Source organism: Toxotes jaculatrix, chromosome 14, assembly GCF_017976425.1.
Source record: "Toxotes jaculatrix isolate fToxJac2 chromosome 14, fToxJac2.pri, whole genome shotgun sequence".
Classification (NCBI taxonomy): Eukaryota; Metazoa; Chordata; class Actinopteri; family Toxotidae; genus Toxotes; species Toxotes jaculatrix.
In genome coordinates, this window is record NC_054407.1 from 2,170,101 (window position 1) to 2,196,228 (window position 26,128).

The 26,128-nt window shown below is 42.5% G+C and overlaps 3 protein-coding genes across 5 annotated transcripts; 2 read left to right on the forward strand and 1 right to left on the reverse strand.

The window, feature by feature from the left end:
* Nucleotides 1-221: 221 nt before the first annotated feature.
* Nucleotides 222-11,014, forward strand: acot11a (acyl-CoA thioesterase 11a). 2 transcript variants are annotated; one of them, XM_041055543.1, is made up of 18 exons: nt 222-279; nt 1,872-2,069; nt 2,207-2,276; nt 2,384-2,444; nt 2,982-3,086; nt 3,239-3,374; nt 3,668-3,759; nt 3,928-3,989; nt 4,257-4,376; nt 4,552-4,690; nt 5,897-5,952; nt 6,205-6,271; nt 6,772-6,855; nt 6,972-7,105; nt 8,617-8,784; nt 8,888-9,014; nt 9,109-9,372; nt 10,903-11,014. In XM_041055543.1, exons 2-17 carry the CDS (start codon nt 1,880-1,882, stop codon nt 9,346-9,348), a joined length of 1,851 nt encoding a protein of 616 aa, XP_040911477.1. In that variant the 5' UTR covers nt 222-279; nt 1,872-1,879; the 3' UTR covers nt 9,349-9,372; nt 10,903-11,014. The 2 variants fall into 2 exon arrangements, with proteins under 2 accessions (XP_040911477.1, XP_040911476.1); XM_041055542.1 differs by lacking the exon at nt 10,903-11,014 and having other exon boundaries at nt 9,109-9,444.
* fam151a (family with sequence similarity 151 member A) lies at nt 10,706-16,411 on the reverse strand. The gene is given in 13 exon segments (XM_041055128.1): nt 10,706-11,022; nt 11,337-11,516; nt 11,744-11,853; nt 12,342-12,512; nt 12,580-12,716; nt 13,000-13,076; nt 13,379-13,468; nt 14,049-14,106; nt 14,207-14,369; nt 14,483-14,686; nt 14,827-14,976; nt 16,026-16,192; nt 16,344-16,411. Coding segments are annotated over 13 exon segments (1,887 nt in total). The 3' UTR covers nt 10,706-10,710.
* LOC121193299 (dynein intermediate chain 4, axonemal-like) lies at nt 13,340-24,380 on the forward strand. Of its 2 annotated transcripts, none has more exons than XM_041055539.1 (21): nt 13,340-14,707; nt 14,877-14,998; nt 15,635-15,751; nt 17,307-17,524; nt 17,638-18,159; nt 18,266-18,428; nt 18,560-18,723; nt 18,948-19,054; nt 19,161-19,317; nt 19,549-19,688; nt 20,469-20,633; nt 20,719-20,904; nt 21,020-21,174; nt 22,087-22,173; nt 22,324-22,475; nt 22,592-22,752; nt 22,841-22,965; nt 23,075-23,173; nt 23,363-23,589; nt 23,672-23,825; nt 24,162-24,380. In XM_041055539.1, the coding sequence occupies exons 5-21, from the start codon at nt 18,065-18,067 to the stop codon at nt 24,204-24,206; spliced, it is 2,382 nt and encodes a 793-aa protein (XP_040911473.1). In that variant the 5' UTR covers nt 13,340-14,707; nt 14,877-14,998; nt 15,635-15,751; nt 17,307-17,524; nt 17,638-18,064; the 3' UTR covers nt 24,207-24,380. The 2 variants fall into 2 exon arrangements, with proteins under 2 accessions (XP_040911473.1, XP_040911474.1); XM_041055540.1 differs by having other exon boundaries at nt 18,014-18,159.
* The last annotated feature ends 1,748 nt before the right edge of the window (nt 24,381-26,128 follow it).

A 26,128-nucleotide genomic window follows, 5' to 3' on the forward strand; every position in this document is an offset into this window, starting at 1 on the left:
CAGATATGTATATTTCAGTTTCTGCATGCTCATACAGACTATGAACCTAAATTGTTTTCAAATTTTAATTATTTATTTATGGATTTCTAAATATCAGTAGTTGAATTATATTGCTTATTTCACATGTGCTTAGTTTCTCTGAGAAATGCTGTGGTTCACTGCACTGTAAGCATGTTGGCTCTGTGGCTTTTAGTTTGAAAGGTATTACCGGAAAACCATCTGGGAATTGCTTTACACGCTGACTCTGTTTGTGTTGACACCGTCCCTCACCGCTGGCAGGTCTGTACCTCTTCATGAAAACTTAACATCAGAGTTAAAGTGCTTAATTGTGGGTTTTATGCCGGTGGCGTTTCCTCATCAAGCTGTTATTAGCACTAACCAGTATTTTTAACCAGCTAACCTAGCTAGTTAGACATGTTTATGATGACTTCGAGAGACGTACAACTTGTTTTTTGGGGGGTAGTATTAACTGAAGAGCTTTTTGAAGTGAGTTAGCAAACAGCAAATAATAATAGTGGGCTACAGTAACTTACGTGACTAGCAAAGGTCTCCCTTCGCTTCTGCTGTATATCATAAATATTTCATAAAATCCCATCAGCTGTCAGGAGATGTGCTAGCTGCTTAAATGTTTGGGAGCTTAATATCATGTATTCACCCCCCCCCCCCCCCCCGCCTTATAAAGAGTTAAGCTAACAGTTAAACGTATAGACTGCAGGTGTCTAAGGCAACAAAGTAGTAAATTACTTATTAGTTATCACTTTTCTATAACTGATAAATCTTCCTTGATAAACCACTGATTTGTGCCACTGAATTATTTGCATTGTGTCGGTGAATCATGACACAAAAGCTTTTAAGTTCTTGAAGGAAAGACATGTAAATGTGTCATTGCAGAGGAAGCTGTTGCAGTGAACAGTGTGTCGCCATCGGTGGCTGTGGGTGTGCAACTCATGTATACGCTGAACTAATGTGACCTGATGAGTCATGGGTTGAGGACAGTGCCTTTCAAAGTTGAGAGTACATAGAGAAGTTAACTGAGGTTGTGGTGTCAGGTTTCATCATATATATTCATATCAGAGTGTACTACAGTGTAGTGAAGGCTTTTTGCACATACAGCTGGTTCATGTGTGCTTTAGTACACACCCTGCCTGTGTAACTATTCAGCTGTGTCACTGAACTACACAGGAAAATGGTACTTGGTAAATGTTTGTGCAAGTCCCAGCAAGACACATCCTTGAAAGTATAACAGCGAACAGAGTAATGATGTTATTGTTATTCAGTCAGACTGAAACTGAGAAATGCAGAGGCTGATTTTGTCGAGGCACAAAGGTGGATGTGTTTCAGCTGGGAACTGACCTTTTATAACAGGTCACAACCACGACTGCAGCTGCTGTGTGTCAGAGGTTTTATTCATTAATATCTTTTCTTGATGCATTTAGTCATCAACATGAGTTGATCATCTCCTGGTGATATTTTCTTTCATGTATCTGAAGCCTGTCTCTGATCTGTCCTTCTTGCTTCGATAAGACAGACTGGTGACAGTCCTGTCTCTTACACACAGAGAGTTGTCAGAGGGGAGCTCTAAGATTAAAGAGGTTTAGTGAAAACAAGAGATGTCCGGGTTGTGTTTTTTTGTTTTTGGTCCTGGTCCTGATCAGAATAATCTAATATTGTGAATTCATGAATCAATTCAGACCCTGTAGGAGAAAATATTTTTTTATGTGAATCAATTTTCTCCCAATTTTGACATAAATGTTTAAATCAAATGTTTGTAGAGAAGTGTCAGTGTGGCACGATGTGGACAGCCTCTCTTTGTCTCTGTAAATCTGACCAAGACAAATGACTGACTAAAAAAACTCTTGCCCTCCCCTCAGCTTCGAAGATGAGTTCCAGAGTGTCAAATGATCTGGAGAAAGATGAGGAGGAAGAAGAAGAAGAAGAAGAAGAAGAGAGTGTGAACCCAACAGAGGTGAAAATGAGTCAGATAGTGATGCCGTGTCACTGCAACCATCGACAGGAGCTAAGTGTGGGACAGTTGCTCAAATGGATAGACTCCACTGCCTGCCTCTCTGGTAAATTGTGTGTTTGAGATTCAGTGAATAATTGTCATGTGGTGTGTGTTGAAATGCTTTTATTTAATTTGTGAGTGTCCAGTGTAACCACAGACCAGACAGACAGGATATGATATATCTGTGTTTCATGTGGGCAGCGGAGAGACATGCTGGGAGTCCCTGCGTCACTGCTTCGATGGACGACATCCACTTTGAACACACCATCAGGTAACAGGAAGTGTGTCTACAGAAGCGCTGGTCCTTCTAAATTGCTAGTGTGTGTGTGTACATGTATACAGTATATACTCATTCTTCCCTTATGTCTCTTTGTCCAGTGTGGGTCAGGTGGTGAATATCAAGGCAAAGGTCAACAGAGCCTTTAATACCAGTATGGAGGTGAGAGAAGTTGACACAGTTACAGTTATTCTCTGTTAGTTGACATTCATTAAACCCTTTGTCTCTCATGTAAAAGCTCAGAACACAACACAAAATCACATTTGAACTCAGATACATTCAGTTCCTTTATTTGTTTATGTTGGTCACACTTCTGGCTATTGACTGAGACTTGGTTATTTTGAATTTGCATTCACAGTATATTTAAAAGCCATGCAGATAGTTTTAGTTGTACTTGTCCAGAGTTTTGAAAAAATCTGGTGCCATGTTTTCTACTTCCGCCCCAACACAATGGAAGGTAATGGAATTTTGTTTGGGGCGCTCACAGCAATTAAAAACTTCAGCAACAATGTGTCCACAATCAGTGTCCTAGTTACAGACCCCACAGTGATCAGCCTTAACCTGACCTACTTAACTACATAAACAGGCTCTATACTGGGCCCCTTCTCCTTGTTTTATTAGTGAAGTAATGTCTGTTGTCAACAATGGCACATATATTATATTTTGACCGTGAATCATCCCTTACATGCTCCATCTCAGGTGGGCATACAGGTGAGCTGCGAGGACCTGTTCTCTGATCGTCACTGGAGAGTTTGTCACGCCTACGCCACGTTCGTAACTCAGCGCACAAACAGTGGAAAAAAGGTAATGGATGGATGAGGTGGGTGTGGCACTGACTGCATATCTAGTTTGAAAACATTATTTAAAAGCAAAATAAAAGTAAAAACAAAGTCAAATTGTGTGTGTGTGTGTATCATCAAAGGTTTTCTCACATATTTACTGACATTACCTCACAGGTCACCTTGAAGCCCATCGTACCTCACACTCAGAAGGAGCAGGTTGAATACAGCGTGGCAGCCGAGAGACGGAGGGTCAGGATGGTGCATGATGACATCATCAAAGATCTGCTCTCCAATGGGTCCATCCAGACGGGTAGGTTTGGTACACACTGCCGCATCACACCACACAGCAGAGCTCCTGAAATGCAGCTGCCTTCCCTGATGAAGCAGATGCTGTAAGTTGCAGATTTGTTGCTGAATGTTACAGAGAGAGTCCAGGACACCAGCTGCTTTAAACACAGTGAAGCAGTGATGAGGTGCGGTTGTAGTCTGACAGACTGTATAACCGTGGGCTTGTTCTAAAACTATTAAAACCAGTGAGCCACACTGTTGCACTTTGGTGATATTTTTGCACTGTGTGTGTGTGTGTGTGTGTGTGTGTGTCAGCTGACAGCTCAGCAGTATGCAATGCAGTGGCAGCAGAGAAAACCAAGGTGGAGAGTGTTGAACTGGTTCTACCCCCACATGCTAACCACCAGGTGATTTATTTATGTATCTTTCTGTCTGTCTGTTGATCTCAGACGTCACACGGATGGTGAGGATTGGAACTGTTATATGTTGATTTTTTTTCATCAAATTAATTACAGTAAATCAGTGTTGTGTTATTATAGGGTTGAGGGTTTCTGCTCTGCTTGTCTAATCACCAGGTGAATACATTTGGAGGACAGATCATGGCCTGGATGGTGAACGTAGCTACAATTGCTGCCAGGTACAATCACTCACACATATGAAATGGTTTATTTTAATCCGGCAGAGTTACAGAGGTTTTTTTTTTTTTTTTTTTTTACAAAGGTTACACATATGGAACAGGAAGGTAAAGCTTGCATGAGCAAAACAGAAGAAGACCTTGAAGAATATGCTCTTCTTTCATCTGCACACTTCCAAAATCATTTGTCCAGGGGAGCTCTGTCATTCTTGCTAGTGCCTGACAGTGTTTCCTGTTTTTTCTTGTGTGATCTGTCTGTCCCCTCTGCAGTCGACTGTGTCAGGCTCACCCGACTCTTCGGACCATTGACATGTTCACTTTCAGAGGACCTTCTCAGATTGGAGACAGACTGCTGCTGAGGGCTATAGTCAACAATGCCTTCAAAAACAGGTATCACTGTATGCAGGGACAGTCATAAAGATAGAGAAGATAAAACTTGACTGATCTACATGGTGCAAAACAGGTCACGATAACAGCTCAGTATTAAAACGGTACAGGAAGGGTCAAGTTGGTACTGTGTTTAAATACGAATTAAACAAACGCATCATTTTACGTCTCCCGGCAGCATGGAGGTGGGGGTGCGAGCCGAGGCCTACCAGGAGGAGGGGCTTAACCGACACATAAACTCTGCCTTCATGACCTTTGAGGTACTTGATGACCACAGGAAGCCATGCACGTTACCACGGATACGACCCGAACCCCTGGTGAGTTGACCAACAGAATTACTACTGATGGAGAACAACTGAAACACTGTAGATGGTTTAATGCACATGATGCTGTGATTCAGAAAGGCACTACAGGAATAAGAAATCACCAATTCATTATTCTCTGTGCAGGAAATAATGAGGTGGGACATGACATGACTGGTTTTGAATGAAAGTCTAATGCATTTAAGAAATCAGATTAAAAATAAAATCAGTTAGCAATTAATTATCTGTCAGGCACAGTTTGATTTACATTATTGAACCATATGCGGACATAGGTCGTACTGTTTGCAATCAGTAAAGGTTTTCTGTTCTTTTCTAAGCTGCTGAGAAACAGGCTACAAACACAACATTGTTATTATTATCAACATTACAAAGCTGTCATGACGTACATGTTGCCAAACAGAGAATGAACCAGAACCATAAAATCATGGGGTTTAAAACCAAAACAATGAGCTGAAAGAAGCTATATTATACAAGGCCAGTAACATATTTAAGTTGCCAGACCACATCTCATATACTTATTTAACCTCAGCCATTTTTTACAGTGCTGGGATTGAAGAGGTGTGAAGGCTTGGCTGAACAAAGATCAGAGCTATAAACGTGACTCAACAAGTGAGAAGAATGTAGTAAGAAAACAGACACAATGAACCCTTTGAAGGGCCAGCCTTCTCTTCTTGGACGTAGACGTTATCACGGTGTCCTACACCTACATGTCTGAGTCGCACTGAGAAGAGTTCAGCTGCAGGATGAAAGATGCTACATTTAGGGGTTACTGTGTTCATTGTAAGATAAAAATACTACCAGCATAAACAAATGCAACCAACTCAGACCAACAGCAACAGCATCTGCAGGTCTCTACTCATTGTAAAACACTCCAACCAAGGTTCTTGACATCTTGATGACATCTGATGTGGTTACTGACATCACCACCACCACACTGAGGCCTGACATCGTCCTGTGGTCTGCAGCCAAGATGTCTCGATAGTCAAAGTCACAATTCCATGAGAAGAGGGCATCCAGGAGGCATAGGAAAGACAAAACTTGTAATACACTGAATTAGTTGTCAGAATACCAAGACCTTTAATGCCACAGAATGTTGTGGCATTAAAGGGGTGAAACAGCAGTGAAGTATGAAGTATGCTCAGGCACCAGTAAAATTGCTATTGATTTAACCCCTTCTCTTTCTGTGTCTTTCATTTACAGGAAGGGGAGAGGAGGTTTCAAGAGGCCATAGCGAGGAAGAAGATCAGATTGGACAGGTAAACCATCTGTCTACTTGTGTAATGAGCACACGCTTTCTTAGCTTAGCCAGGAAACACCTACACGTTAGCTCACCGTTGCAGCTAGCCGTCATGTATTTCATGTTCATGCAGTGGAGTTTTGAAAAGGTTTAATTAAAGACCAAAGGTTTGTTTTAACCCTCTAACCCCTCCGTTTTAATGGCATTGTCTTGTGTTATTCACTTCGCTGTATCAAAAATACTTCTAATTTCTGTTCTTTCATTGTCTCAGAAAGTACATCATTTCCCGAAAGCAGGGCGAGGTCCCTCTGTCTGTACCCTGGGACCCCACAAACCAGGTGAGGAAACGGTTCATGCATCACAAGGACATGGATCCTATGTCAACAGTGACTACTGAACCAAACAGCAACACAGATTTCAGTGTTTCCATTCAGGATCTCAGCCGCTAGCTGAGTATACACCGATGCTCACTGCTCTGTGGTGCTTGAAAGCAGACATTTCACGCTATAGGACCAGCACCTGACACCAGATAGATATGACAAGGCCTCGACAGGCAGAACAAGATGTTGTTTCTGTTGTATCAGCAATTCATTCAAGACAAAATGCTATATAACTGCATATAACTGTCATTTAATTTTTTTATTAGCTTATGACACAATAAGGTCATACGTACATTATATTATTAGACTATGTTGTGATAGTTCTCCTTTCTCCTTATGAACATGGAGGAGACATGTGGTAGCATAATAGCTGCTATCAAAGTAGTATCTTCTGCTCCGTGTGCTTGCGTAGGTGTTTGCTAGTGCACTCATATGTTTTTTTTTGTGTATGTCTCCAGGTGTACCTGAGCTATAACAACGTGTCAGCTCTGAAGATGTTGGCTGCTAGAAAGAACTGGCGCCTCAGCTCTGAGAAGGACAAGGTATGTGCTGCTCTCTTCTCAGAAGGGATTTTTGATTTTGGTTCTGTTTTATGTTAGGAGTTTGTTCCTGTTCCTCACAAGGAGCTGGAGGTTTCATGAGGTTTCTTTGTTCCCAGGTTCGTCTTTACACGCTGGAGCAGAAGTCCATGTTGAGTTTCAGGGTGGAAGCAGAGGTGGATGTTCCTGCTCACAGAGCCTTTAGTCTGCTGGCTGAGCTGAGCAACAGAACAAACTGGGACACACATTATCGGTAATACTCACACAGACACACACACACACACATGCCTGTGCACATTTTGTAAAAGATCAATTCAGGCCTGGCAAACTTGTCTCTCCACTGCCTGTATAAAGGTCAGGTCATACTGTGTGAATGACTCTGCTCAGGGGAAGGATTTCAGGGCCTGAGCAGGAAATCAGCCCTGACTGGTCAGAAACTCTTTTCAAGAGAGCTGCAGAGTCCTGACCTGTTAGCATGAGCAGGAGATGCTGATCAGACAGAGAGATGTTTGCAAATGACACCATTTTACTTAAAGGTTGATCAGCCTTCACCTCATGGGACATTCTCCATCTGTAGGAGGGCTTTATTACAAATCTATAACAACATTTATCTAATTCTGTATCTCTAGAATGTGACATACTGATCATAATGTAAGTTTCTTAGTGTGCAGGTCAGTCTCTCATGGGCCATAGCTCATTGCTTGTTTGTGGTTAAATGAAATTCAAACACAGACCGTAGGATTCGAGGATTCAGAGGATTATTTTTCACTGTTATGTAGTGAAACACACTTGTGACTGCAGAGGCAGAAGTCATTCACTGGGGCGGTGAGTCACTTTAGGAGCTATGCATAGAGGGTACTGTAAATCTGATGGTACAGCACTTTCTCTAAGCCTCTACAGTCCAGAGCAGAGCAGTTTCCAGACTGGCTGGTGACACCTGCTGTTAGCATATTGTTCACATCACCAGATAAGATGGTCTTTAGGACCCCCGGAGAGAGCTTTAAGTCGAAAATTTTCACCAAGCTATTGCAACCTAAAATGTTTAAGAGAGAGAGATCCTTTCACCTTTGGTGCACAAATAGTGCAGTCTGGTTTTAAGTTCATGATCAGTGCACAAAGTTCACATTGTGTTGAAGCAAAATCGCTTTATTTGTTTGATTGAGCCTGGACTCTGGATTCTGGAAGGTAGGTCTTTGGCACTGAGGCCACATAAAAACACGGGCCAACCTTTATGTGGATAGTCCAATAAGATGTGTTAGTACAAGGTCTTTAAAGTTAAACCCACTCATGTTCAGGGTCTGGGTGGAACTACTGCCACTGTATACCTGTATCAAAACAGTCAGCCAGAAAATAGTCTGGGACTAAACCCTCCATAAAACCATAAATTGCAATAGTTACACTTTGTCTTTTATATGGATTAAACAAAAGAGATATAACGTGTTAATAATTGAGCTTTAGAGGTTCTGGTAGGTGGATTTTGACCCTGTTCACACCTGGCATTGACCTGCGTCTGTGATGATCCGATCACCTGTGGGCAGCTCTGAGTACGTTTTATTGGCTCTTGTATGACATAGACTTTAGTGATGATTGGATCTTAACATGAAGTGAACTTTATCATCTGACTCTCAGTAAGAATGCAAATTACTCTATTTTCCAAAATGTTGCACTGTGCCTTTAAGATTGTTAATATTCCTGCACTACATTTCTATAAAAATTCTCATCTGTGGTATCTCTATCCTCATCTGTGTCCTTTTCCCAAATCAGGGAATGTGAGCTGATTCACCGGGTGGACGATGACGACTTCCTGTACCGCGTGGTCACCCCATCAGTCCGTTATGGTGCTGCAGGTTCCCCGACTTCAGCCGGACTGGCAGAAGGAATTCTCCAGGACTTCATCCTGTTGGCTTCCAAGAGGAAGCCGTGTAGCAGTGGGTCAGTAGAATGACTGGCTGGAAGGTCTCAAGGGACAGGTCAAAGGTCATACACCTCTACCTTCAGGACTAATTGCCAGTGTGTTGTGGTTTTTCTTCCTCAGAGATCCATACGTCATCGCTCTGCGTTCAGTGTCTCTGCCCACCCACCCACCCACTGAAGGTTATAACAGAGGGGAGGTTCTGTGTGCTGGATTCACCATACTGGAGGCCAAAGACAACATGTCACTGGTAGGACAAATTTTAATTTTAGCTGATTAAACTGGTGTATTTTTCACTTATAATCTTAACAAACTTGTCCATCGTTATTTGACTCTCTTTCCAGATCCGTTACTATAACCAGGCGTCTCCAGAGGTCCTTCCCTACATCTCCACTGATATCGCTGGCCTCTCCTCCTCTTTCTACCACACCTTCTGCTCCTGCAGCCAGTACCTCACTAAGAACAGGATGCAGTTCACCTCCGAGGAGCAAACTGGCCAATACCAGGCTACGAATACGGAGAGTCCCATCCGTGAAAATGAGGCTGAGAGTCTGTCAGTGGCCCTCCACAGCACCCAGCTGTAGTCAGTCTGCTGTTAGTACAGCGAGGTATGATTAATATTGTCACAAGTGTTCATAGTGAACAAAAGATTATATTTGCATTAAAACTTTTTTTTAAAACTTTGTTTTTTAACAGTTGTAAGGATAGATTATATTGGTACAATCAATTAGAATCACAATAACACAGTGCCTTCGTGCTCACTTTATATTCAGAACTAGATGTAAGACGTAGACCTTTTTTTCAGTTTTGTAAACCTAAGGCAGGTGTTTATGTAGTTGGAACCAAGTACTGGGTTTGATGGAAGTGTGGGTTCATTTTGAGAAACACTAACAGTGGCATTGAATGGTGAGGGATTGTTTCCATTTGCTGACTGCGGTTAGCACAAGGTAACTTCTTTCTTTTGATAGAAACTCTGATGTCTCACTGAATGCTTTCATGGGACATGAAATATTTTTGACAAAATAAGTTCACTCTGCATTCTTCCAATCAGAATTCAAATGTAAACCACATGGCAGCATATAATTACTTGACTGTGTTATGGTACTTTATCTGATGGAGTCTGATGGCAACATATAAAGAATTTTCAAAGTTGTGTTTTCATAATCTCATTTTCCCCAACAATTTTTTATTCCAAACACATTTTATTTCATAATGCTAATGCTCTCCGTGATGATGTCACAGATGTGTTCTCACCTTTCAGCCAATCACATGCCCCAGCCTTCTCTTACACAAGCTCAGCCGCTGCTATCAACGTAACTAGCACCTCTTAGCTAGTATGACAGCAATACTAAAGTAATTCTGAATCAACCAGCCAGTTTCTGCTGTTGTAGTTAAACAAATTACACAGACCAGTAATAAGTAATCCCCCTTTATTCAGTAATTTGCCACAGCTACCTATCTCACCTGCCAGCTAACCAGCTGTGAACTTGGTTTATTTCGCAGCATCAAAGTGAAGAGGCAGTATTAATGGCAGCAGCTAACGTTAGCTAGCTGATTCAGCGTTACCTTGGCAGCATTTCGATTCGAAAGCTGTTCCTCAGAGAAAGACATGTTACTGTTCAAAGAGCAAAAACATTGAGCCTTTCTCTGTGGTTGCTCTAACCAACAGGAGCTAGCTAACACTGCTAACTCTCTACTTTGATGCTGAGTATCAAACACCAAGCTCACTAGCCTGTCTAACAAGTTAGCCAGATAGGAGATGTTAGTGTCAGTGTCTGTGGATTGTGCGTATTTACAGCAGCCTGTAAACCGTTGTAAATTACTAAAAGATGCTAACTGTTGGTTGTTTGAACGGGGGCACGTGATTGGCTGAAAGGTGATGCTGCAGTGCCAGTGTTGCTGGTATAGATATACTGTAATTCCAGGTTTGTCATATCCATCCTCAGTTAGGACCGGCCAGATATCACATACAGGTTTGTGCTTGCCCTCCCTGTACGCTGAGTCATAAGTCCTCTCAAGACCATGAAAGCTTCGGCATTGCTCTCTGTGTCCTCTTCCACAATGAGGTCGTATCTGTCCATCATTCCCATTAGAGACCGAAGCTCCTCCTTTCCTTTTGGCAATGATGCCGTGTTCAGATGCAGAGCCACCCTCTGAGACAAGCCAGTCACTGTCCCTGAGATCTGAGGAGGCCAGTTCTGCTCCGTCAGGACTAGGGTGATGTATGGGAACAGCCTCTCCACTGTGGATATGTACTCCTGAAAGAAGACAGACAAGTCACAGCCTTAGGGTTACAGTTCACACCTTTGCAGTTTTTCTTCCAGCAAATTTATGTTTTTCATATGACTGGCTTGACCAAACCAGCAGATAATATTAAACATCAGAGACGACTCAGTGAAAGAAGGATAAAACACTTCTAACACTTGTCTACATTAAAGCACATAAAATTTGGGCTGCTGGGTGAAACCCACCTAAATAGTTCTGTCAGGTAGGAAGAAAGTTACTGTGAACTTTTTCTGTAAAAAGCAGTTATTGTTGATCAACAAGGTGTTGTGTTGAAGGAGGCACATACTTTTACTTTGTCACTGCTCTGTAAACCGTCCATGCTGATCCAGACAGGCCTGTAGAGCCTCTCTCTGCTGTAGGCTGACTGCAGCAGAGTGAGAGAAGCCTCCAGAAGCTGCTGAGTGTGGACTTGGAGGTAAACACCCCAGGGTGCATCAGTGCTCTGTCCAAGCATCTCCAGGATGTCCTGCACACACACAGTCATCCTTATTTAACACTTCTTAAGTGAAACTGAAGGGAACCAAGAACGGGGAGAACATGCAAACTCCACACAGAAAGGCTCCTGTCCAGTGGATTCTTCTTGTTGTGAGGCCACAGTGCTAACCACTGCATCACCATGTCACCCATGTCTCAATCCAATTTATTAAAAAAAAAAACTAAAAGAAAACTTAACCAGTTCTTTTTCTGATGTACCTCCAGTGTGAGGGGCCCTGAGCCTGTTCCAGAACCTTCCACCAGAGGGACTCCTTTTCGGTTGCTGTCAGAAGCCACCTGAACCACCAACATACCACCAGCAGCAGCACCTGGACACACGCAAGTGTTACAAACAAGACAAGAAAAGGTAACTGGATCAATGCTTCATTACTGTCACATCAATGGGAGTGTGGTTCAAAACACCACAGGTGTTACCACAGGTTTACACTCGTTTGACTCTATCAAGATGTCCTCCACCTCCTCCTGGTCTAGTTAAGTCCAGTGATTCAGTTCAGTTCAGTAACGTTGTGTCATTTTTATTATCATATTATTTCAAGATCTGCAGTCACATCATACTGTAACTCACAGGTGGGAAACTCTGAAGTAAATCTGATTTGTTGTGATGTTAAACCTCATGTTGACACGTTACTCAGGACCATGTGAAAATAGCAGCTTTTACGATACTAATGCTTTTTCTACCAGGTGACCTCTAAGTAACAGCTTTTCAAATCGTACACACAGATACTGATAACGGAGACAGTGCTTTGATGATGCAGTTCAGCAGCCTGTGCTTTGAAACAGAAGCTGTGTGTTGTACCTGAGAGCTGAGCCAACAGGGACGTCTGCTCAGTAACTGTAAACCAGCGCACAGCCAGGCTGTCGCACCGTGTGACTGTGGAGAGGAAGCTGGAGTCTGAGCGAAGAGCTGGACACAGGAAGTCCATCAGGTCTCCTCCAGGATAGAATCTCCTGAGACGGCCCTGCTGTCCTATAAACACAATACATCAATTTTCATCAAGTAAACAGCAAACAAATAAGCAGTGGTTCTTTCTTACTTGCAGCTTGTTTGAATGCAGACAGTGTTGGTTCATATATATCGTAGTAGACTCTGGCGGGGTGGCTGTTGTCGCGGACGAAGAGCAGATCACTGATGCTCGGATGAATTGAACCTTGCCACAAGGTCAGACTGAACCTGCAAACAAATCATAGCACCTCAGAGCAGTCTCAGTGTCACAGGCCTGGAACTGACACATTTTATTAGTTTATTATAAATTTATTTTCCCCGCGTTGAGTGTTCAAGAAGAATAAATGTGGAAAAGGTAATGAACTGATGTATGTGAAGCTGAGACACAGCAAAGAGAAAATATTATTCTACGTGTGTGAACATGCAGATGAACAGTTTAATGTCTGTACTGACTGACTGAGGAACTGTTTATTTTGATTTCATTTTGTTACAGATGGAAATTGTCTGTTACCGTGGCGATTGGCTGAGGAGCCAGCTGAGGTGCTGCCAGCCCCTGCGAACCAACAGGGCATGGACTGGGAACGTCACCTGAAAAGAGTTTTTAAAATGGAGCTTTTAGACCTTTCAGCTGTGATTCAGGTCACTCACATATCACTGATACCTTGTTGTAACTACGGTGAACAAATCAGACCATGATGTTGGTCCATGTCCTCCCTACAAACTAACACTGAACAAATGTAATTATCAATCATTTTCTATGTTTTACAACATTGCAGTCAGTTGGGAGTTAGCTAGCCCTGCACAGATCTGAAAGATGACTTCAGACTCAGTTCCAGAGTTTGATGCTTAATATTGCTGGATTATCTTTTGTTTGTGTTTTCAATTCTCACCTTTTGAGGGACGTCTTTGACCATATCATACATGTCTTCCATCATGGACCTGGTGTAGGTTTCAGTGAAAAGTGGAGGAGCGTAGGCTACCTGTCAGAAACAATGGAGTGTCAGCTGTAAATTACAACCAGTCAGGAAAAACAACTCCGAATCTGCAGCCATGCCAGCAGCTCCATGAGACTGATGTTAACTATAAACAGGAACGCTACCTGGCTATTCTTAGATCCTGACCACTAGTGGGGTAAGCAGTGCAAAGCTTGTGGCCTGAGGGTAGTACCCCTAGAGACCTTTTAAGCTTATTGTATGGCAGTTATTTTTGGCCTGAAGATGGCACTAAATCATTCTTTGATTTTTTTTTTTTTCAACAAGTCCTCCAACCTGAACAACCACAGGGGTCATTTGTCCCTACTGTAATAATAAAGACGTGGTTAAGCTTATTGAATGGTCATAGTTTGGCTTAGAAACAAAAAACATTGTGGTTAGGTTTAGGAAAAGATCATGGTTTGAGTTAAAATAAGTTCTTCCTTAAAGTTAGAGTTACCTTTGAATCAGAATCAGAAAACCTTTTTGCCAGGTATGTTACACATACAAGGAATTTGACGTGGTGTTGTAGGTGCAAAACACAAGTACAAGAGCTGTGATTCATAATCAGACAGTGAACATCTTATACCTTCCATCCAGGAGACAAAGTCACATCCGAAAACTTCTCCTGAATCAACTGCAGGAATCTGGAAAAGGAGGGAGGAAGGAAATAACTGGTGGGAAATGTACTGTGTGTTGTGTCGAGGCGGAGACGTAATGAAGCTATCAAACAAAGGCCTGTCTTACATGGTTCCATTGACTGGAGGCACAAAGCTTGGTACATTGGGACCTTGGAGGATGTCTGCATTAAGCCACACAGGCCTGTTCATTTTTCGGCTGCTGTTCTTTTGATTAAGCAGGTCTAATGACAAACCCACTGATCTCAGAGACTTAAAATCCAGCTTCATGCCTGCAGAAAGACATCAAGTGTCAGAACTTTGCTTTTTCTGATTTGGATGGATCTACTACAGATTATTTAATTCTTATTATTTTTAATTCTCATCTGGGAATCTGAAGACAAACCCAATGAGTGGTTCTACTCTGCTGCACTCTGTGTGTTCTGTCTAAATCCTGAACCTTTTCTTGATGCCAGCACTGCATCCAGCCATTGGTCCAGAGTGTTGTCGCTGTAGATGTCTGGAGGGTGGGCCATGATGGGGACTGGCTTTTCATTGGCTGTTCCATAACCCTCCAGAGTGACATCAGCCTCCAGGATCATGACATCACCTGAGGCGATGAGATAAGATGGTACGTTCTTTTCAGATCATGGATTTCATCATTTTTACATCAGTAAATTTAGTGTGTGTGTGTGTGTGTGTGTGTGTGTGTGTGTGTGTGTGTGTGTGTGTGTGCGTGTGTGTGCTTACCTGCTAACGCTTTGTTCATTTCCTCCTTGCTGTTGGCTCTGTGGAACCAGGTAGCCAACAGACCGTCAGGTTTGCTGATCTCACCGGACTGAACCAGGAAGTCCAGCATGTCTCCACCAGTGGAAAAGGAGGGAAGAGGAGCTGAGGAACCTGATTGGACACACACATGCAAGTAAAGGACTGTTAAAGCATTTTACTTCAAGTCATTCAAAAGAAAAAAAAATCAGGGTCTTTAGTGAATCTTTGAGGTCCAGCATATGTGTTTGAGTATATTTTTTAAAGTGTTTTAAATCCAGCATTGTTTACACCCAGGCTCACAGTCTTCTTCTTTGCTGCATTTTCCGGAGCACTGCACCATGTTACACTACTGCCATCTGTTGATCCGTGGAATACTGTGAAACTACCAGTAGGATTAAGTATTAGGTAACCCATGTGTGTGCATGTGCACATGTATGTGTGTCCTTGTGTGCATGCTTGAAATATATGACACAGGGGTCTACCCATAGGAAAAACCGTACCATAGCTTTGCTAGAGGTCGAAAACTCCAACAATGTCAGCTTTTAGTCCAAAAATGATGAACGTGTGGAGGATTTATAGGATTCATCATTCAGCTGTGTTGCCATTCTTTTGGCAATATCCACTTCAGACTCCTCTGTAGATAAGCTTATTTTAAGTCCAGATTAAATATAGTAAACATACTTTTATGTTGTGCTCTGAATTACTTTAACAGACCTTCAGGATATAAAGTGTCAGTATAACCCCTTTACATGGATTTGATGGTCTGTTAATTGTTTTGTTTTTTTTGCAGTGCACTTGAAGAGAAATCATCCGGTGTATGTATGTGCTGTAAATGCAATATATACACTAGATCTACACTATGGCAGCATCAAGAATGCATCCTTCTATGGAAAGCAGGGGTTAGGCAGTAGGTTAACATCAACAAAACTAGGTCAAGCTCTGATTATTAGATATTCACAGCTACATATCGTGTGTTTTGGATATATAATGTCCTCCACAAAGAGCAGCTGTCAAACAAATGTCGTGAAGTAAAACAATACATTTCCCTCTGAAATGTGGCATTTAAGTACAAAGTGGCATAAAATCCAATGACTTGAGTAAAGTGAATGTAAATAAATAAAGTAAATGTTCTTGGGTGTTTTCCACCTTCTGTGTTAAATATCTTGAATTGAAGAATTTACCTGACTTGTTGGTGAGCACCACCGCTGTGACAGTAATGATGATCAGCAGGATGGCAAGCCCAACAGCCACAGATATCATTATCAGGTGTTGTTTTGTTAGACAGCCCAGATAAAGGTCTTGTGGTTTCTTTGGTCCTGAACCTTGACGATTAGACTGCGGGCTCATCCTGGAGGGACGCGGCAAGAAAAAGGAAGAGCTGATCACCCATCTATGACCATTCAGTGATATGAACAAATGATATGTGGACCTTTTTTGTTTCTCTTTCCTATAGAAAAGAGTTTTTCAGTTATAAAGCTTAAAAAAAAACCATGACTGACCTGTTTTGACTTTCCTCTGGGCCTCTGCTGAACCCGTCCTCTCTCTGACTGTTCTCTTCTTCTCCCATCCTCTCCTGTCCAGTGCCTGCACTGTCCGTGGGTTCAAAAACTAGACACAGACAGATGGATAGCGTATTTTGTCCCTGTCATTTATCCGAGCCTTATCTAAAGAGCAGAGATCACAGGGATTCCACTGATAAGGTACACATGCTCTCTTCAGTTTCTATTTTTTTCCCCCTGAGCACTGACAGATCCAGTGAGAACTCGGTGCTAAGGTCAAGAGCGAAGCAGGTACGAAACACAGGCAACAAGGCCGAGTGTGTCCTTTGTCCTCATGCCTTGACTAAACCTTCAGTGAATCAAACATTTATTAAAGGTTCAATCAGTAACATGTTTGCTGACAGCTCATTTAAGAAGAACCAAATTACCATAATATAACGCTGGGTTTCCCAAACTGGAGGTCTCCTCAAGTCAGATGTTTTCAAGGTAAATTTGAGGGGTCAGAAAATGATTTGCAGGTCAGTTTGGAAGAAACTGTTTTGGAAAGTTTTACCTTCACAGGTCATCTAAAAATGAATAAAAAGTAACCTGAAAATGAGCTGTTTGCAGGTCTGACATACAGACATACACGTAGGAACATGTGATGAGAGGTCACATGTAGAGTTTGATGTTTCAGAAATCTTTGTAACAACTAAAATAATTGATCACACAATAACACCAATGCTAAAATGTAGACTTATCAGTTATCAGGTGATGTTCAGGGATGTATGTCCAAGTCTAAAGACACTGTAAACAAAACCTTCACATGTCCATGATTTTTTGAAAGGCCCTGGTTAAATCCCTCATTTTAAAAACAGCTGATATCAGAGTTTTCCTCAACTGATGTTTAATTGAGTCCTGTTTATCCAACGTGTGCATGATAATTATGATTAGATTTTTTTTTTTTTTTTTTTTTTTTTGCAGGACATTTTGCCTTGGACAGAGATGGACAGTGACAGGAGACTGAGGGGAGAAGGAGAAGAGGGATGACATATAACAAAGATCTGAGGCTGGGCATTAAAGTGGGGACACTGCCATCACCGTATAACTACTACACCACCATGATGGCCCTTGAACAGGGAATCTTAAGAACTATAAAACCTGCTGACAATCAGTTGATCATACTGAAACACCAGGGCTAAGTGAGGATGGGTCACTTTCTGCAGCTTTTACACACACACACACACACACACATTGTGATCTAAACACACAGGCAAACACACCAGTGTAATTTAATGTCCATTTATCGCCACAGCTGTGCAGAGTAACCATGTGGAAAACCATCATCATAAACATTATACTGGTCTTGGATCAGGTTACATAAAGGCAATATAAATGTTACTTTGATAAAAGATGTGCCATAAAGTTAGTTTTATCTTAAGTGATCTCTTTCTCTCTCCTTTAAATTTCTTTCTTTTTTTTAAATTTTAACTGTAACAAGTCAGAGCTTATTCTTTATTTACTTTTCGAAAAACTCTCCTTCTTTGATAAAAGATAGAGGCCATACATTTTATTTCAAATATTAATTTATCTCTCTCTTTTATTTTTATTTTATTATTTTTATATATTTATTTATTTTACTGTAACAAGTCAAAGCTTGTTTTTCTTTATTTACTGCTCGAAAAACTCAGCAGTATCACACTGCCTGAGGCTACACAGGCAGAGCGAGGAGTCACGTTGCCATGGCAACCCGGAAGTCAACAAACAGTGTAGTAATGTCCACCACTGTGGCAAAAGAAGAAGAAAGAAAGAAGAGACGCACTCTAGTGCTGAGGCCGTAAGTTGACATTTTAATGTCGCAGCAGGTGGTCATTATAACCAGACAGCCTTTCTCAAAACGTTTATTGATTTATTTTTATTTTATTTATTGTGTTGTGTCCCAGCTCTTCTCGAGCCTTAAATGCCTCAGGAATACATGGAGTCAACTACAGCACGAGACACACGAGCAGCGTCGTCGCCTCCTCCAGCAGGAGAAGTTTCAGTCTGGGCGGCGGAAGCAAACTTCTGGAAAAGAGCGCCATTCAGACTCCGAGACAAGCTGTCCGGGTAACAAACACACAGGCTACAACACATGTACCTCAGCGCGCCGTTAGCTCTGTGTTTGTAGCGGCGGTAGAGGCTAATATAGTAGCATTCATGTAATGGCTAAGTAAGTGGCTAATTGCCGCCCTCCCCAGGTGTTTGATGAGGAAGACAATGACGTCACTCCTCAGCCGCTGTACCAGGCCGATCCAGGAGCAGCTCAGGCCAAAGCCAGCAGGTTCTTCGTGGATGAGATCTCCGCTGGATCGGTGTCAGAGCAGACCACAGCCACGGGGAGCTTCACCATGCCGTTCTTCAGGTACCTGCTGACATCCTTCCACAGCAGCTGCAGCTGATCTGACGGCACGAGGATCCCATGTGTTAAAGAATAACACAGTAAACCTATACATGTTGAGTCAATGTTTACCACGGGCATCAACAATGAATCAATGAATCCACCTATAGTATAAATGAATGTGTGATTTATTGATAAGTGATAATCTGGACAGTTAAATGTGATTTTCTCTTTTCTCTTTTTCTCAGGTCAGTATTAGGCAGCAGCAGAATATCCAGCCAGTCCACAATAGAGTCCATAAATGAGGAGATTGAGGATACCTTTTCTAAACGGGACCTACCCATCAACTTCCCAGGTTCATCACAGTACTTTCTTTTTCTTTCATTCTAATTTTACAGTACATATATATGTAGTTTCCCTGTTTTTGTTCTATTGTTTCATTTTTTTTTGTTCCTTGCCAGATGTGCAGAGGAAAAGAGACACTGTGAAAGAACAGGTGACAGAGGACATGTTGAAAGAAGTCATAAACGTCTACATCTCTGAGACAGACAGCATTTCGCTGCTGGACATACCCAGCACCTTGGTGTCGGTGGATGCTGACGATGCAGAAGCTATCATGTAAGTAAAGCTCTCCTCGTCCTAAATTTCTTAACTGTTTGACAGGACCAACGTCGAGTGGCGCTACTCCTCTGAGACTTATCCCGGGAGAGACTCCCCACCTCAAATCTTGAAGAAAACACATACTGATGTGACTGTGTGAAATATAAAAGAGTTTTATCTATTGATCAGTGATTGAAAAATTGGATTTGGCTTTAACGAGCTGGTGTCTTCTTTCCCGTGTTTTTACAGAGAGAGAAACAATAAGTATGCTGAAGTGTGCAGGAGCAGAATGGGCAATGATAAGTACGTGGATCGATCAATGCAGACGTTGAATGGAGCCGCTAAAAACAAACATGTCCAGAGTGACAGCATGGGCATGGTGGACACAGGTTAGGCTCATCCTTTTCCCTTAGAGCTTACAATCTTAAAGTTGCATTAGTTGATATTTGATATATCAGTGTTGTGTCTGACCCACGACGTTACTGTTCATGTTCACTCTCATCACTGTTACAGTTGTTCTCAGCCTCAGCAGACTTTTATTTTCAGTGCAAAAGTGCTAAAGAACCAAATATTTTCCTCAGGAGTTGGTAGAGACAGAGCTAAAAAAGAGAAAATATCACACGTTTGCCATAATAACTTAGCTGTTATGTCAGTGTTGTGTTAAGAGCTTATCTTTGCTGCCTCCATATGGCCAAAAAAAAACAGTTATTAAAGGTTTAAAGAGGGTTTTTATTATTGATCAAGCTGCAGATTATTTTCTCAATGAATCAAATCTGTGCATTTGGTCTATAAAGTTTCTGCTTATTAAAAAAGACATTTTCCAGGAATCCACTGTAAAGTTTTTACTTTCTTACTTTTATCTTAGTTTCTTACTTTTATCTGAACAACAGTCTAAAACACAGAGATATTCAGTTTACTTTCGCAGAAGAGTAAGAAAATAAAATGAAAATATTCACATTTGGGAAGCTGACAGTAAATCTAACCTCAGCTTAATCTTATGCAATTAATCAGCTTATCATCAAAATGACTGCAGATTCATTTTCTGTCTGCTGACTAATCGTCACAGCTTGTACCTGCAAACTCCAAAAAAAAAAAAAAAAAAAAGATAGAATCCATCCTTCAGCTTTCAAATTTTCACTGTGGTCGCTATGTTTTCGTTTTGGACGCAGCCACGACCGTTACCACCTGGGACATGTATGACACTTTGTTCAGCCCTGAGCAGGATGACTCAGTGCACAGGCCTGAACCAGAAAAGGCTGAGAATCCAGAGGCTGTGGTGGACACTAACAGAGGTGCAGACAGGAGTGTGTCAGTGGGCAGCACAGCCAGCACAGGTAACAGTCCGCTTCGTGATTCAGATTGTGATGTGCAGCTCCAGATATTAGAACATTATTATTATTTTCTTGGCTTTCTCTTCAGCCAGTGCTGCTAGCTCACTGAAAGAAGTGGAAGTGTTTGGGAGCGGTTTGAACGCTGAGTCAGACCTGCCGCTCATCATGCTCTCAGAGAAGTTCCAACACTGCTCTCTCATAATGGAGAAGAGCATCCTGGGAAACACCTTCCAGCCGAAGCTGGCTGCTTACAGACAGCTGCCTGTGCTAGATGGTAACAAACACACACACATTTTTTTTTTTTTCCACATGAAGAAGAACTGACGCACAAGCGACAATGCAGGTGAATCAACATGTTTACCAGTCACCCCTCCCTATTCACATATCAGACCCAGACAGTCTGGTGAAGCCTGGGACCATGGATCAGAGAAAGGAGGACGCAGAGGACTCTGGATCTCCTGCTCTGGAGCGTCTGTGGACTTTCAGCTGTGAGCTCAGCCGAGGACGCAGCGTCAGCAGCATGGCCTGGAACAAGAAGAACCCGGTAACACCGACACACCTGCTGCTGTCTGCTGAAAACAGCTGCTTCTGCTGTACACCTCAACCACCGTCACTGTGTTTCTTGTGAATTGAATGGATTGCAGTGGAAGTTTGTACAAACGTTCATGGTACCCAGAGGATGAATTGTAGTCGTTCAAATTTTGTACATTTCTTTGGTTTATGACTAAATACTTGCAAACATCAATATAATAAAAGTGTCAGCCGGACTATGTGTTTAGCACCTTTTAGCAAATGTTAGCATGATGGTAAACTAAGGTGGTGAACAGGGTAAACACTGTGCTGCCTCTGGCTGTAGACTCTTTGTCTTGTTTTGACCTTGTGTCTGTGGGGACTTAAACCTGACTGCACCCCCCCCCCCAGGTAAGGGGTTGAGGGTTAAGCCTTGGTTTTCAGGGCATGGTTTTTAGGCGTTAGAACTACCACAGAGGCAGACAGATTTTGTCACCACAATAGCGTCACAACCAATCGCCTTCATGAAAGTTCACAGGTGTGAGATCCAATGAAAATGAAGGCCAAGTCGCATGGATACCATCAGAGGATCAGAAGGTTTCTAGTTCTGTTAATGCTTTGAGCAGCACAAACAAAGTTCTGTTCAGGTACTAGAGATGAGAAAGCCAATCAGTATTATGCCTGCACTCTCTAAATATTTTTTATAATTTTAACATACAAAATTGTCTGGCATGAATTACACAGATCAAATGACAAATCAGTCATTGGCTGTGTCATCTTGCAGGTGTTGTCCTTACTGATGTTTTTATTACAGTTACAGTGGACAAACATTTACTCCAGATTCTACTACTGCGAGTTAAAAACTTGGAATGAATTCTGAGAAAAGAAATCAAATGTGTGTCACTTGATGTAGACACATCCTCATGTGCTCTGCTTCCTCTGTTAGGACCTCCTGGCTGTGGGTTATGGTGAATCTGACTCCGGTAACCAGAAACCAGGCCTGGTGTGCTGCTGGTCCATCAAAAACCCCACAGTAAGACTTTGTTTCCACCTTTATTTACCTGTCCCCAGACTTCTGTACATCATACCCGCCTCTGCCCCTTCCTCAGTAGCACACACAGTGTTGAGTGACAGTTTTAGTTCATGTGGGAGTTCCAGCTGTTGTCATGCGTCTCCTCTGCAGTGGCCCGAGCGTGTCATCTGCTGCGACAGCGCTGTGACCTCTCTGGACTTCTCAGCCAACAACCCCAGTCAGCTGGCTGTGGGGACGCACGACGGCAGCGTCGCTATCTACAGCGTGCAGAGTCAGGACCGGTCACATGTCATCAGCAGCAGGTGAGCACTGTGTCTGTGTGTGTGGACAGTGCAGCTCTTACATGACACACAGAAAAGAAATCACTCATTGATTATAACGTACAATATTACTCTGTGCGTGTGTGTGTCTGAGCAAGCAAGTGTCCCAGCAAGCACTTGGGTCCAGTGTGGCAGCTCAGGTGGACTCAGCAGGAGCTGAGCCTCACAGGAGAGGAGAAGGTAGAAGCTCTGTTCTCTGTGTCTGCGGACGGAAGGATCAGCAAGTGGTTCGTCGTCAACAACAGCCTCAACTGCATAGGTATACGTGGGGGAAACAGCAATGCAGTCAACTGCAGTTCTGCCAGTATGCCTGATATTCACAGTATGTTGTGCATCTTTCTCCACAGACCTGATGAAGCTCAAGAGGATTCATAATACAAAGAAGAAGGCTGGAAGGAACAATACAGAGAAGAAGACAGAAAGTGTCCTGTCAGCACTGACCCCTGGTCTGTGCTTTGACTTCCATCCAACAGTGAGTGTGGAACAGAAATCCAGTAGGCGACAGGACTGTGGCTGTGAAGCTACAAGCTTTTTTTTTATTGTTGTCATCACGCATCACACCTGTCTCCTCCATTTCCCAGGACTCCAGTCTCTACTTGGCTGGAACATGGGAAGGTCTCATCCACAAGTGCTCCTGTTCCAACAGTCAGCAGTTCCTGGAGACCTTCAGCAAACACTTTGTAAGCCTTTCAGAATAAAAACAGTTTTCCCACACCAACAGATCACCCACCGTGCTGCTGAATACCTTCAATCCGCTCATGTAGATGAAAACTAATTCTCCCTGTAATCATGATTTGCTGCAGTAAATGGAAACTGTGCTGAGTAATGACAGAGAGTCTTTGTCACGTTGACCTCTCGTTCCATCTCAGTGTCCTGTGAACTGCGTGGCGTGGTGTCCACTCAGTCCGGATGTGTTCCTGAGCTGCTCCTCTGATTGGACCATCCAGCTGTGGAAGCAGGACCACCTTAAACCCATCTTAAGCTTCACCTCCACCCAGAGGGCAGTGCACGACGTCAAGTGGTCCCCAAGGTGGGCCACTGTATTCGGAGCCGTTAATGAGGGACAGCTGGAGATCTGGGACCTGAATTCAAGCATGTGAGTCAGACTGTTTTGTCCTCTGTGTCCTCTCAGCTTCACCCCGTTTGCCTCTCTGACGTGTCCTGTGTCTCTCTCCAAGTGTGGACCCGGTTGCTGTGCAGCCTGCTGCCCCTGGCGTGGAGATGAAGTCACTGCTGTTTGCCACACAAACAGACTGTGTCCTGGTTGGAGACAGCGGTGGACAAGTTACATTCTACCAGCTCAAGAACCTCAGTGTGGGAGGAAGCAGCCAGGTAAAGCTGTGGGACAGGTAGACAGCTTTCTCACCTTTGCTTAAGGTGTGTTCAGACCAAACACGAAACAAATTCTTTTTCACGAGATTACACACAGTGTCAATGCAAAGACACCGACAGCCGTGAATTCAGTACTTGTACTGAACTACTAACGTCCTCTAATTTAAATAAGATTTTCCTCTGGTCACTTAAAATGTAGCCAAAGGGACACGAAGGTAAAACAGTACCGGTCTCTGTTCTGCATCAGCGAGCTGCGAGGCGCTCGATGCAGTTTGGAAGCTTATGACCTGGTCACGTGACTCGAAGCTCTAAGCGCCTCTGCGTCTCTTTCCTCAGGTGGATATTCTGGACGGCCTGATCCGCTCTGCAGCTTCCAGATAGTTCAAAGAAAGCATTCGGCCATTACGGTCAATGCCGTGCTCTTTATGGTAAACTGGACTTTACTGTTGAAACCATCAGACTAAGGGGTTTGTATGTGTGAGGCTTTTTGAACACTTTTCTTTATGAAGCATCATGAAGAATCTTTATCATGAAGCAATTTGGTGAAATTATTAAATGGGACGGAAGTTTAAGAGATGATGTGGTGGTCATTTAAAGGTTCAGTTACATTTTCTTGTCTATTTTCTACATTCTGTATTTTCTTTTTTTTTCTTTTAATCCTCCTACATGAAGGTCTAAATGCTGTTTCATTTTCTTCATGGTGAAACGTAAAATCTTCAAGTCATTAAGATGCTCATGAACCAGAGCAAACAGTATGGATGAGTGGATCAGAATTGTGAGGTGAGTAACCAACACATTTCAGATGGAAATACTGGGACTTTTTACTTCACCACATTTTTATTTTTTACAAATTAAGATTTAAAGAAGCCATATGACGTATGATGTGATCTATATTGTCAGCCCTGTGATACACTGGAGTTCAGGGTGTATCCCACCTCTCACCTGAAGTCTGCTGGATAAATGGATAATGGATGGGTGGATGTAATAATGCTGTACCTCTGTCACCTGTGCCTAAGTTTTGTGTTCTCCTTCATCTGCCTCTGGTTGTTGCCTCTCATTGCTCCTCCTTGCCCTGCAGTTACCTCAGTGTTCGTGTTCCACCTGCACCACCTGACCTCCCCGCCCACCTGCTGCTCATTGCCTCCTTATCCCTTAGTACTGTATATATATATACTTGCCCCCGTTCCTGTAGCCGTTTGCCAGATTGTCTTTGTCTGATCCCAACTACTTACTCATTGCTGGGTTACCTGATCCCGACCTGTTGCCTGAACCTTTCAGAGACAAAACACAACAACATGGAGGCAACAGGCTGCAAAAGGAAAGAGGTTCTGTGTAAATATGTCATTACAAATATTAGTAACCGTGAGCTGCAGTGATTCCATCCACTTTAAAGATCAGCTGTTTGAATGACTAAACCTCAAACTCCTAGACAGAATAATGTAATTCCCCTGAGATGAGAAACAAAACTAATGTCCACAGTCATCTGTTATTCTAGAACACGGGTATTCAACTAAAATTTTAAGAGGTCCAGTGAGAGAAAATTTCTTCAAGCGAAGGTCCGGAACACCATAATGTCTCATATATATATATATATATATATATATATATATATATATATATATATATATATATATATATATATATATATATATCCTCATACTGACTTAAATTAAAGTACAATTCAAAAATATTTATTGTCACTTAAGTTTTGAGTGACAGTTTTAAGTAAATCTGGGCTGGAATGGTGTCAGGGCCATCGTCTCTCGCTGTCTCCCGCTCACTCGCCTCTCTGTCTTCTCTATCTGTCTCCCGCTCACTCGTCTCGCTGTCTTCTCTTCCTGTCTCCGCCTCACTTGTCTATAAATGTCATCTCCTTGTATCGCTAACTTCCCTCTCCACCTGTCACTCACCTATCATCTCTCTCATCTCTGTATTCAGAGTCGCGCTTTCACTCTCGAATTTGATTGGCTGAGCAGCGTCATGTGGGATGGCTTAACCCGCTAAATAGATACTGTAAAGACAAGAAAAACTGTGCTGGTTAAAATATTAGCGTCCCGTTGTGATGTAGAATAATCGATAGTTTATTGATCGTAGGTCTGGGTCCGCATAAGACGGCGTCTGGGTCCGGACCCGGACCGCGGTCCGCCTGTTAGTGACCTCTGGTTTAAATAGTTAAATCATGTTCCATCTCCACTAGTAAAACATTGCTTACACATTAATGCATCAGGATTAACAATCTGATGTCATATAAATGTCTGGTTATAAGTGGAGATGTTTGTGCTGTGTTAACTTATGACTCAGTT

Bases quoted from the DNA above. Each gene is read 5' to 3' on its own strand.
- LOC121193299 (XM_041055539.1), top strand. From the start codon at position 18,065: ATGGCAACCCGGAAGTCAACAAACAGTGTAGTAATGTCCACCACTGTG. The intron at 22,174-22,323 runs GTAAGACTTTGT...TCTCCTCTGCAG, and splicing joins GGTCCATCAAAAACCCCACA to TGGCCCGAGCGTGTCATCTG. The intron at 23,826-24,161 runs GTAAAGCTGTGG...CTCTTTCCTCAG, and splicing joins GTGTGGGAGGAAGCAGCCAG to GTGGATATTCTGGACGGCCT.
- acot11a (XM_041055543.1), top strand. From the start codon at position 1,880: ATGAGTTCCAGAGTGTCAAATGATCTGGAGAAAGATGAGGAGGAAGAA. The intron at 6,856-6,971 runs GTATGTGCTGCT...CTTTGTTCCCAG, and splicing joins TCAGCTCTGAGAAGGACAAG to GTTCGTCTTTACACGCTGGA. The intron at 7,106-8,616 runs GTAATACTCACA...TTCCCAAATCAG, and splicing joins AACTGGGACACACATTATCG to GGAATGTGAGCTGATTCACC.